The sequence below is a fragment of the Aythya marila genome, assembly GCF_965140915.1.
Source record: "Aythya marila genome assembly, chromosome: 2".
Lineage (NCBI taxonomy): Eukaryota > Metazoa > Chordata > Aves > Anseriformes > Anatidae > Aythya > Aythya marila.
Genome location: NC_139043.1, coordinates 134,969,419 through 134,982,068, shown reverse-complemented (window position 1 = coordinate 134,982,068; position 12,650 = coordinate 134,969,419). Strand labels below are relative to the sequence as shown.

Genomic DNA, 12,650 nt, shown 5'->3' with positions numbered 1-12,650 from the left:
TCTACTTGATATGTAATGTTAGCATATGAATAATTATCATACTTTTTACAAGCAGTGCTGTAAGTGCAGTGATCCACATGCGTGCTCCATAGAGTCCTTAACATTATCTTTCCAGGGAAATTCTTACAGCAATGATTTAATATTTACTTTCATATTATTATATAGCAATTTTACTTACTACTCCCAACTGATAATAATTTTTCAGACCTTTAGTTAGCTATTTTGAATTCTTTTAATATTTCCACAGACATTAAACTGGGATAGATTTAAATTAGAATACCAGGAGACACTGTGTTAAACTCTTTAGGAAAGTCTAAGCATATCAAATCTTTGCAATCATTTTATCAACTGGAATAGTAACCATCGTAAAGAATGGAAATTAGATGTATTTAAGAAGACTGATTTTCTATAAAATCATATTTATTATCATGTAATAAATATCATATAAATCTTTATTAACTGAATCTTGTAATAGATTTTTCCTTTATGTTTTCCAAGGGAGAAATAAAGTTACCTCTCTTAATTTTATTTGAACATCTCACTTTTCATTTTAACAGGTACACCTTCAGCTGTCTAAAACCTGCTATTCCAAGGCATGTTAAAAATTAACCTCAGAAGACCAAGATCCTTGAGCACAAGTTATTCAGTCTGACCGATTTGAAACTGTTTAATAGTAAGCAAGGAGGATGTTACAGACCAGATGTTATGACAGACTTCAAAGTACAGAGTCATGCTCATGTGACAAGAATATATCACTCCTACAAATGCAGGACATACGTTTATTCGGTATGCTGCCTTTTCTTTTTCACTATCAACAAATTTGTCATGTCCATTCTAGCGACTCCTGATATTTTGCTCCTAGTACATATCAAAAATATTTCTTATTGTCCTCAAACCAGCCAGATGCAGATTTCCTTTGTCTTTACCACTTATCAGCTTTATGCAATTTACATGTTTTTATTTGATTTTTAGTGGCTGTCACACAGTACTTCTTTTTTCTATTTGTTATATATAGTTATATAGTGTGTAAACTCCTGAGGAAAAAAACCTACAATTTTGATTATTTTTTTAATGTTTGGGTACTTCACTTCAGAAGTTCAGTTTTGGACTGAAAAACTAAAGAACAATTTGCCTTTTTAAAAAAACAAAAACGCACCACACTTCTGTATATGAATCGCAATTACATGTGTTTGGTGGGAGAATAGTTTAGGTAACTACCTCTAATTACAAGGTATGAGATGCAGACAATGGAATAAAAGACAAACCAAGATCACTGCTTCTCTACTTATATTGCAGCAATCACACAACTCTTCTTGGACTAAACTCTCTTAATCAACAGATGATGAATGAAGTCTTATGGGTGTATATATCCATGATATTTAACAATTTTCTGATCTAGCACACCTGTAACATGGATCATGTTCAACACATACACTGCATTATTGTTTCTAAATTCTATAGGGCTTGAAGAAAATAAGCAGTAGAAGATAGAAGTGATTTATTTCACATTCAGAAACAGATGAAAGTTTGGAAGAACGGGGACTGAAAAATGAAATGAAAGGAGAATGGAACTGATTTTCATATTGATGACATTTCAGAAGTTTCCACTGGAAGAGATTAATTGACTTTGTTATTAGTTTAGTAAAGATAATCTTTAGCATTATTCTTTAGCAGTATACATATTTTTTCTACCTACATTCATGTTTAACTATAGGCATTATATATTTTACAAGTGTTTTGAAACAAGGAATGGTAATTAAACAAGGAATGGCAAACAGACAAAAGATTTTTTAAAATTTCTTTCTAATGAAGTGTGCAGCTACAGAGCCACAAAAAAAATACTTCCAAAAAGACTCCTTAACAGCATGCCCCAGAACTCCCTTCTAACCAGGATCATAATTCTTTCTTGCCAACACAACCAGTCTAATTTTATCTTCTTGTGTTTGCACCATTCCCACTTGGAAAATTGTACAAGATGCTGGCAAACACATGATTCAAGTAAATTCTCACTGTCTGCACTTTTTGCAATTTGGTTACGAAAAAAAACACAACCCAATCACAAAAAATCTATATTCTTAGTATTATATCATTTGCTATAATCTAAAACGGTTAATAAAAACAAACAAACAAAAACCAACACATACCTATAAGACTTCAGTAAACATACCATGATACCAGTAAAATATCTATTTTTTAATTTCTAGAACAATTGTTGGTAATGGAAGCGATCACATTCCCGCTGTTACTAGGTGTACTTTTAGCCTCAGCATCTATTTATGTGCAACGACTGTAATAGTGATGTAAATATATTTTAAGTAGGATGGAAAAACACTTTTTTTTTTTTTTTTTTTTTTTTTTTTTTTAAGAAAAATGCATTGTTCATGGATCAAATGGCTAATTACTGTTGTTTGAAAGAACAGTTTATGCTATCCAGAATTTTGTAAATAACTGGAAGCTTCTTACATAAGGGAGTTTGAATAACTTCAGCTAAGAGTTATTAAACAAATGATAAACTGTATCAGCTGTTGGGCAACAATCACAAAGTGCAGTTTGCAGAAAATAATTAAAATGAAACAGGACCTGCTTCACTACTGAATGGTTTCCTATGTGCCTATTTCCACAAAAGCTTCCTGTTTAGACTTCTCTTCCAACAATGGAGAGTGTGGAAGACGTTACTGGTATCAGCATAGTAAGAACAGACAAAAGAATCACTGTTGCAGAACTCCATTTCTCTTTTTACTACCTGCAACTCTCTTTTTAACAACTGCAACCTCTTTTCAGAGTTCTTGGATGAATGACAGATGTTTTCTACCTCTGCCCCTTACAATTCTGAAGACCCAAGCAATCATTCTAAATGTAAAGACAGTAAGGCCAGCAAGATAACGAAGTTAGAGCATTTGGTTGCAATACTGAACTGCAAAATTCTGTAACATAACATACTCTACCTTCAGCATTATGATGGTCATCCTCTTTGGGGAAGAAGACTCTTATGACACCAGTGTTGATATAAATCAGAGGTAAGTTGCGGGAAGTCAGAGTATGACTCCTCATAGGTTGGCCGGGTGATTTCCTTTTCTCCTTTTGACTCCTTGGCAACCTGGCTTGAAAAATGCTTGCGATTGCATTAAGCAAAGGAAAACAGAGGACCACATCAAAAGCCTGAGCTGAGAGAAGGATCTCATGAAGAAAGTGAGGAGAACCATCAGTGTGGCCTTCGGACAGCTTATGGAATGTTCTTCGTTCGTTTCGTGATATCAGTTTGTGCCGGACATTTTTTGTCACAGCTTTTGTGTAAGTTAGAGAGAGAAATCCATGTTGTTGGTGTGAGCCATCTAAAAGTTTTGCAGTTGTCTGTTTCAAGAAGAAAACAAATGATGAAAATACGTACACATACATCATCAGTCAATTCTCTGTTAGTTAAGATGTTTAAGGTTCTGTATTTCCTAAGAGCTTTCAACCCTCTCTGAATCCCAGAAGAAAATTTTTCCTTTTCTTTTTTTTATTTTTTGATGGACAATTCACCTCATAGTGTGTCATACTATATGTAACTGTCAGTTACATATGTTGATGTCCATTTCATTTTAGAAGTAAATCTTACTTGCTTTCAGTGTCCTTTACGTATGTGCAAACACCATGGGGGCTAAAGCAACCCTCTGATGCTGAGATAACTTTACTCCCTCTAAACATGAGTAATCAAGTAAATACTCTAAAAATTCAGTTGGTTTTCCCTGATCAATTTTAAGTATTTTAAGAGAATAGCTGTAACGTCTTAAAGCACATCATTTAAATAAGGGTATATTACACTGTCATTCAGAAATAACAGATTCCTTCACTTAGAAAGACTTCCTTGATAAATATTACAATTAGATACTTAACTCCCAGAAGACATACATTAAATTTTTGATATTATCTTTGAGAGTCTTTGGGATTTCAGTTATACATTGTTAGTGACTGAAAACTGCAAAAAAAAACAACAACCAGTAACTAGAAAAAATACTATTTTAAGTGTAATTGTTATTCTAACAGTGTAATTGTAACATTTTTGATAGAATTCTCTGTGATTGTTCAAACATTACCTTCAATTATCTGAGCAAAAATAAAAGCAACTATATTGTGCAAGCAGTTGCTTTTTTCAGCATCTTCAAATTTGATTTAAAATAATTTAAAGTAAATTAAACCACATTAACAGAGCAAACTTCTCTTTCTTAAATAAACAAGATACACAGATTAAAGGTAGCTTAAATGTTGAAAAATTTGAAGCTTTTGTGATTAAGTGAATTAAAACAAATTAGGAAGTTAGATTTTTCTATAAGATATGAAACAAATAGAATAAGATAAAGTATTACCAACCAATATTCATGAAGAAAAAAAAATCAAACCACACAGAACTTCCACTAACATATAAAAATTCCATACAGTCATTTATTTGTGAAGACAAAGGGCCCAATGCCATTATATATAAAGTCTTTCAAGGACAAACCAGTAAGAAGAAGTTTTTTAATATCTCACACTGATATATTCTGACTCAACAAGTACTGTTCTAAGCAGGCAAAAGACAGACACAAACATGAAATTGTTAATTGCTGCATTATCATCATTATATAAAGTAATTCTAAAAGGTTGCACAATGGCATACAGCAGTAATACAAACCATTTAAATCCCCAAGTACATATCAGAATTACTTGAACAAAATGCAGTGTTCAGTACTGGCTCTTCTGTTAGTCTCTGAACATTACTGTATGTGCTTATTTTTAATATAGATAAATCGCATTGACTTCAGTGGACTGTTGTTATGCATGGGGTTGTGAACCATAAACCCTTATACCCCTATCTGATCAAAAACGACTAAAAATTATTACTAAAAGATAGTGGGGAAAAAGCACAACTTACGTAATCAACATACACAATAAATATATCTGGTACAAAAAGTATTTAGATGAAATTGAGATTTTTTTTTTAAACTTTATCTCATTTTTTAACCCAACCCAACTGGCATTTGTTAGTGGAAGTCCTGTTTAAAAAAAAAAAAAAAAAAAAGGGATTCTTACAGAGGGAAAGAAGCCAGAGAAATTACTGAAAGGGTCCTGCTTGCTGATGGGTCGAACCAACAAGGTACGTCTGTTCAGCTTGTCAGTACAGGAAAGGAATACACCTCCACATTGCCCCAGAGACCAAGAATCTTCCCCAAGGCTTGAGGTAATGAACAAGGCATGGAAGAGAGGAAGACAAAAAAGAAAAAAAAAAAAGAAAATCACCATAAGCAAAAAAAAAAAAAAAAGTTTACATTAAACTTGCCCAGTTCTATGTAACTGCAACACAAATCCTATGCCATACTCTCTCCTAAAATCCTAAAATGTCAAAATTCAATTAGATAAAGCAAAAGAATGGTATTAAAAAAGAAACTTTGTAAAATTGGACCTATTGCAGGAGGAGGTAATGTAAGAAAATAAAAGTATGGATAATAGACTCCTACTTACAGAAAACGGACTTACCCCTGGATTCTCAGCAGACAGAATGTAGAGGAGAATGATGACAAGAATCAAATTATGAACGAAAAGCTATACTCAAACACATTATAAAATCATAATATTATTTAGAAAAACAAGTTATTATGAATTTAAATATTGCTCTGTATTGTAGTTCTTGTAATCATTCTTTTCAACATACAAAAGAACAGAGAAAACTTTGTTGCTTAGGAAGAGTTATTCAGGTAAGCACTTTAGGTTACTAAAGAAATCTCACCAAAGACTTTTGTCTGCATTGTAGAAACATTCCTTCAAAATGTCCTGACTGCCAGCCTTCCCCTGGCCTGGAAGACAGAATGTTCACCTTATCTATTCTCTGCTTTTGGCTTAAGTTCATAGAAATTTAATGACAGAGAAGGTTACCCTGAAGAGATTATGAAATGTAAATGAAAACAGTAGCAACTTGGCCACGTGGAATGACTTTAAAAAATAAAGCAACTTCAATATAGATTTAGGAAACAAGAACACTCTGGAATTGATTTTTTTTCCAATGGGAAGATTATACATGTACTCCTGGAAGTGAGGTATCCTCTCTCAAGCTCTGCACAAACTCTGTGGACAATGCAGCTTGTTAAGAGCGTCTGCTACTGGGATTCTAAACCACTTTAAAGCAGCATGACTTGCTTTAAAAAAAAATAAAAATAAAGTACAAACTTTGATTATCAAATATTACCGTATGTTCAAACAATAATATTTGTAACTCAAGCAAAAGAACAGGAATCACATTTTTTTTGTTTGTTTTAGACTGTTGATTAGAAAAAAGTCTCAGAAATGTCAGTAACTTATCTAAGTTGATATTAAATCTCCTTCCTACACAGGCAAGGATAAGGAACGTCCAATAAAACCATGCATTTGTAGGCTCTTAAGTCAACATGATTTGTGCTTCTAAATAGTTTTGCCATTTTCAATGCCAAAGAATTGTTCTAAAGCTTTCAGTTATATTTTTCTCCCAGGAAACAACACAACAGCTATCCTATTTCCTCTCAGTTTCTGTCTCTTAGAATCTGTTGAGCTGTAACAGCAAACAATAACCCAGTTGATCAAACACTTCGTAATTACCTTTCATTTGTGTGCTCATGGCCAATACGTGCTACAAGAGATATGCAATATCTCTACAGAACTGTGTGTTTGGGTGCTAAATGAATACAGTTACATCTCAGCAAATCTTGTTTAGTTTGCTGCAAAGTGGCAAGATATATAGTAGCTCTAACTTCCCAGCCTAAATGTACATAATATTGATGACATATTGGCTGACATTACTGTCTGAAATTTTACTCAGGCTTCTCTGCAAAACACTGTACCATGCCACAGAAACAGAGATGATCATCTTACTTCCCTCCATTACTGTGTTGCTGAAACACGGCAAAAGAAATAACTTGATTTGTTAGAAAATTCTTTTTAATATGTAAAAGCATGGCACCACAAAACACTAAATACTGGCAAATTGATAAAGGTAATGTGTCATGAAATGGTATGTAAGAAATTTCCCATTCAAAAGTTCAGCTAAAAGAAATGTTTTTTGTTAATGGACCAACAGAGAAGCAGAAAATGCTATCCTAATTTGTAATGATTTCCATGTGTGTTATTTTTTCAGAATTGGATACAATTCTGAGAAAAAGAAATTCTGTTTTTGCTTACTTAGAAAGATAACATCTATCTCATTTAAAAGAAATTCAACAAAAATCTTAAATTCAAGTTAAGAAATAAGAAGAAGTAAAAAAAATAAATCTGCCTTGTTTCACACTGAGATTATAACAGTGTAACTCTCAGGAATTACCTGTTTCTGTAATGATCAATGTTGAAGCTTTCTATTTTACATTTGATTTTGGTATACACATCCTGCACGTCCACTGAGGCACTGAGATCTTCTAATTCACTGACAACACAAACTTCTGCAATAGTCCAAGGAGATAAAAAACATTAATATGAAACCTGTAACTTTGAAAGCATAGAGATAAACCTGGGACACTATGTTTCATAAATAGGATGATGCTAACTCAACTCAGAGGTTTTTCATACAGCACACTTCTATTCAACTGTCAAAATGACAGGAACCAGAAGAAACCCTATAATCCGAACCATTTTATACAAAAGTGTAGAGAGACTTATCTATGGGTTTTCTAGTTCAGGTTTTCATAGTATAATTCCTGTAAAAATATAAAGATATTTGACAAGATACATACTCTAACAACACTTGAGATTTCTTTCTCTCATGTAATTATTTTTATCAAAAGTAATATCTCTTTGAAAATTAATTTAATCATTAGTCTTCTAATATTTTCACAGATTAACAATGTTAACTGTTACTCAGCAGTGTTTCCTAACAAAAACATACCTGAAGTCTTTCAGTACATTTACAGAGTATGATTTCCTTTCAAACAATTACTGCCCAGATGATAATCAGTGTAATCTCAATTTTTAAAAAAGCTAATTGTGTTCCACACATATTCCTATTTTTAATATGAAGTTCAATCTTCCAATGATTTTAGGGATTATACTGTGATGATTATTTTGAATTTATCAATGCAAAACTACATGCTTATAGATGGACACACACAAAACACTACTAAATCATATCAAAATGGAACATGATTGCTATTAAGGCAAAAATGCAGTATTCTATTAAGTAAAATAACTAACTTATTTCCAATTTAATATAATCACCTTTCCATATGGAAAGGGAAATTTATGCCAAAGAACAATGCTGAATTATTTTTACATGCACTAACCTAACTCCAGCTTGTTGCTCTGATCCAACCAATTATTTTTGTATTAAATGTCTAATATTACCAATAAATGCTCTGTAGCTAATACTGTGTTGTAAAATAATATATGGAACTTAAAATTGTATGTTAAGGGAAAAAAACAAAAATGTTGAATACCTGTGCCATTATTTCTAGGGTCAGGAGCAAACAATTTTATAGTAATTTTTGGCAACATCCACTGCATCCACAGGCTGACGCGTCCACTTGAGACTCCAATATTACTTGTTGTTTGTTCCAACGTAATGGAGTCAGAGAATGGAGAGTCATCACCGCCCTGAAGAGAATCACCCTATAAAACAGAAGGAACAGCTGAGAAAAGAATATTTGCTTTTCACCACTGCCCATTTTTCTTTTTTTCTTCTGTCTAAAGTGATGTAGACCCAACAGATTATATACATAGAAATACAAGCAGACTCACTGACAGTGCATTTGAATTAAGCCATTTTTTTTTTTTTTAACACCAGGAAAAAAATAAAATATTTTATTTATTTTTTATTTAAATTTTTTTTTTTTTTAGGCAGAGATAATGGATTTTGGCCAAGATTTTATGGTAAAATGGTGATGTTCTTTGACTTCATTCCACTTGGTATAGGGAGCTTTCCTCAATAGCTTACATCCATCTTACAGGAATTGACAGGAATATTCTGACACATATTCTGATATATAAATATTTTGATCTGTTGACAAATGGGCTTGTAGAAGCTTCTTTGCCATCATTAATCAATCCTTGCTCATTCCCAAAAATATTAAGAACTCAGCAAACAAGACATAGAAGTCTATGTTTTCATAAAAAGAGCATGACTTACTAAAGATACACTGAAAATTTATTAGGAGGGCTTATCACAGACCTGCAACCAAGTTCTGATAAGTCTTCATAGGACAAATGAAAAATTCACCAGCAAGAGAACTTCACCACAACTTTCCATTGCCAGAACTTACTGGGTCCAGAGAGGAAAGAAAAGATGCAAAAGCATAATTGCTTCTCAGCTCTTAGCATTTACAGCCTATTACACTCAATGGAGTTGACTCACAAGTCACTGTCAGCCAGAAGCCACTAAGAATCCTCAGCGCCTTCACTTGTAACCCCACCAAATGCTGCGAGTTTCCCTCAAGATTCAAGCATAAATGGAAAAGAAAAAGGTATTGCCACTTTGATTCATTAAGACCAAGTTGCTTTTAACATTTACAGACCAATAAACATCTGAACTTTTAATGAATGCTTTGCGGATTACAAAATATAAATTATGATGAACATCCTTAGGAATTTTGATTTTTACCTAAAGATTAACCATGATGATTTAAATGGAAAACAGTCTAAATCAGACACACATAGAAGGTATTGCAGTTTGACTGAATCCACTTTAATCTGTCAGGCAAGATATACTAATACACTCACTTCAGTTCTGGAAAAAACTTACTTTCAGTAGCAAAATCTAAAACCTGACATTACTTGACTCATTTTGCAGTCCAAGACTGTGAATATGGAAATTCTGTTAGCAATCTATTTTCTGGATGGGTAGAACTTATCCCAGACCAAGCAAAATAGCTCATATGGAAGCATTTATGTTGATAAGTCACATTTTCAATCAACTCAAGCCTACAGTTTAATTACAGGATTTCTATCATGTATACACGTTCTCTTATCACCATCCCAACCGTAAGACAAGACAAAAAGGTAGGTCAAAATCTTTCAGAAATTTTGTACGCAGCATATTATGACTTTGGGCTATTTGATAGACACCAAATGGAGCAGCTGACATTAGAATTTATTACATAATGAAGAATACAATTACTTTTTCCATCTTCTTCAGAGAAACACTGAACGACAGCTTCTACTTTGAGCTTTCAGCTTTAAGTCACTCAGATTAACATTTACTGTGTTTTTTTTTTTTCCCCCTGCAAACTTTTAGAGGATACAAATAGATAGAAAAACAAAGGTATTTTATCATTGTGCAGCTACCTCTATCCTTTAAAAACCTACTGATACCTATTAAAATGGATAAGAACACTGTCAAATCGCTGACATACAGAACTTATCTCTCCAGATATTCATTCACACGACAAAAGGAAAGCTTGTGCACCTAGGATATGTTACTGGAAAGGAATACCTAAATGTGAGACTACAGTATCTGGAGCAGTTCAGCAGATATAGTATGATGTGCTGATATGAAAACTAAGATTCATTTCACCTTTAATTTTCCCACTGACAGTGGTTTTGCATTGAACAAATGCATGAAACCAGGTGTAAGCTCAACTGCTTACAGCTCTGAACAGACTACTTGTAGAGTCACTGGTGACTGTCTTTTGAAAAATTGTTACATTACAGAGAACTACAGAAAATTAGCTGCTAATTGAGGCTTACTCCTCTATTTCTTGCTTCCCTCCCTGCTCTTTCTTGTTTGAGCATTACACGGTATTCTCATTGAATGAACTTCCTTATACAAAAACACCTGAAATCCCTCTCCAAGATAGGGACTTAGCAAGGCCCTTTTGCTTTTATCATTTGTTTATTCATCCTCCTTCTGTTTTTCTCTTACATAGCCTGTACAGTTATATTACTAATGAATAAAAATTGGGAAACTACCATGGAAAGTGTCAGGCCTGGCACTCTCCCAGCATCTGAAAGGATACAGGGAGAGCAGCCACTTCTCCAGTACTATCCAGCATTAGTCCTTATTGCTTCTTAGGAAATGGCAGCCTCCGTTGTAAGGAAAGTGATATAGGCAAGGAAGCAACATCCTATTTTGCCATCCTCTGATTATCTCTGTCACCCACAGAATCAAAGAATTGCTTGGGTTGAAAGGGACCTTAAAGATCATCTAATTCCAATTCCAACCCCCCTGCCTTGTCAGGGACACCTTTCGTTACACCAGGTTGCCCAAAGCCCCATCCAACCTGGCCTTGAACACTTCCAGGGATGGGGCACCAGTGCCTCACTACCATCTGAGTGAAGAATTTCTTCCCAATGTCTTATCTAAACCTATTCTCTTCTAGTTTAAGACCGTTACCCCTTCTCCTTTCATTATCTACCTGAGTAAAAAGTCATTTTTCCATCCTTTTTGTAAGACCCCTTTAAGTAGTGAAAGGCCACAATGAGGTCTCCCTGAAGCCTTCTCTTCTCCAGGCTGAACATCCCCAGCTCTCTCAGCCTTTCTTCACAGGAGAGGTGCTGCAGCCCTCTGAGCATCTTTGTGGCCTTCCTCTGGACCTGCTCTAACAGCCCCACATCTTTCTTGTGCAGGGGGTCCCACACCTGGACGCAGCGCTCCAGGTGGGACCTCACAAGGGCAAAGCAGAGGGGGACAATCACCTCCCTCCACCTGCTGGCATCTCCTCTGTGGATGTGGCCCAGGGTGGAGTTGGCCTTCTGGGCTGCAAGCACACACTACTGGCTCATGTCAAGCTTTTTGTACACCAGAACCCCCAAGTCCTTCTCCAGAGGGCTGCTCTCAATGAGTTCTTCTCCCAGTCTGTCCTCATGTCTGGGATTGACCCAATCCAGGTGCAGCACCTTGCACTTGGCCTTGTTGAACCTTATTAGGTTAATGTAGGCCCCCTTCTCAAGCTTCTTCAGGTCCTTTTTGGATAGTATCCATTCCTTCTGTTGTATTGACTACACCTCTCCGCTTGGTGTCATCTGCAAACTTGCTGAGGGTGCACTTGATCCCACTGTCTGTGTCATGGATAAAGATACTACATGGCACCATTCCCAAGATGGACCCCAGAGGAACTCCACTCATCACCGGCCTCCACCTGGACACAGACTTCACCTGACAGCCGGGACTTCTCAAGTATGATGGAGAGGCTTGGTAACTCCATCAGCCAGTTCCGTCAGGCCCCTGGGATGCATGGCATCAGGCCCCATAGACTTGTAACTGTTTAATTTCATCAGGTGGTCTCGAACCTGCTCTTTGCTGACAGTGGGAGGGACTTTGCTCCCTCAGCCCTTGTCTATGGGTTCAGGGAAACAAGAGACATTGGAAGCCTGACTGGCAGGGAAGACTGAGACAAAGTTGTTGATTACCTCAGCCTTCTCCATGTCTGTTGTTACCAGTTCTTCCTTCTCATCTATCAGAGGGGGTACACTTCCTTGGACTTCTTTCTCTGACCACGGTACCTACAGAATCCCTTCTTGTTGTTCTTTGCATCCCTTGCCAAGTTCAGTTCCATTTATGCCTTGGCTTTTATGATCCCACCCCTACACATCCGGACAGCATCCCTGTACTCTTCTCAGGCTGCATGCTTCTACTACATGTACATTTCCTGCATTTTCTTCTTACACCTCAGTTTGCCTCCAACCTGCCTCCCCTCAGCTATCTATTATGCAAAGATATAAAAAGCAGGAGCAGAAACGTATTC

The 12,650-nt window shown here is 35.4% G+C and overlaps 1 protein-coding gene across 4 annotated transcripts in view; it reads right to left on the bottom strand.

Moving 5' to 3' along the window:
• Nucleotides 1–12,650, bottom strand: part of VPS13B (vacuolar protein sorting 13 homolog B) — a 460,107-nt gene that overhangs the window by 192,386 nt on the left and 255,071 nt on the right. For all 4 annotated transcript variants that reach the window (XM_082753129.1, XM_082753131.1, XM_082753130.1 and 1 more), the window contains exons 26-29: nucleotides 8,409–8,580; nucleotides 7,304–7,418; nucleotides 5,050–5,191; nucleotides 2,946–3,351 (exon numbers count right to left, since the gene is read on the bottom strand). In XM_082753129.1, coding sequence (XP_082609255.1) covers nucleotides 2,946–3,351; nucleotides 5,050–5,191; nucleotides 7,304–7,418; nucleotides 8,409–8,580 — 835 coding nt within the window. The remainder of the gene's footprint in view (nucleotides 1–2,945; nucleotides 3,352–5,049; nucleotides 5,192–7,303; nucleotides 7,419–8,408; nucleotides 8,581–12,650) is intronic.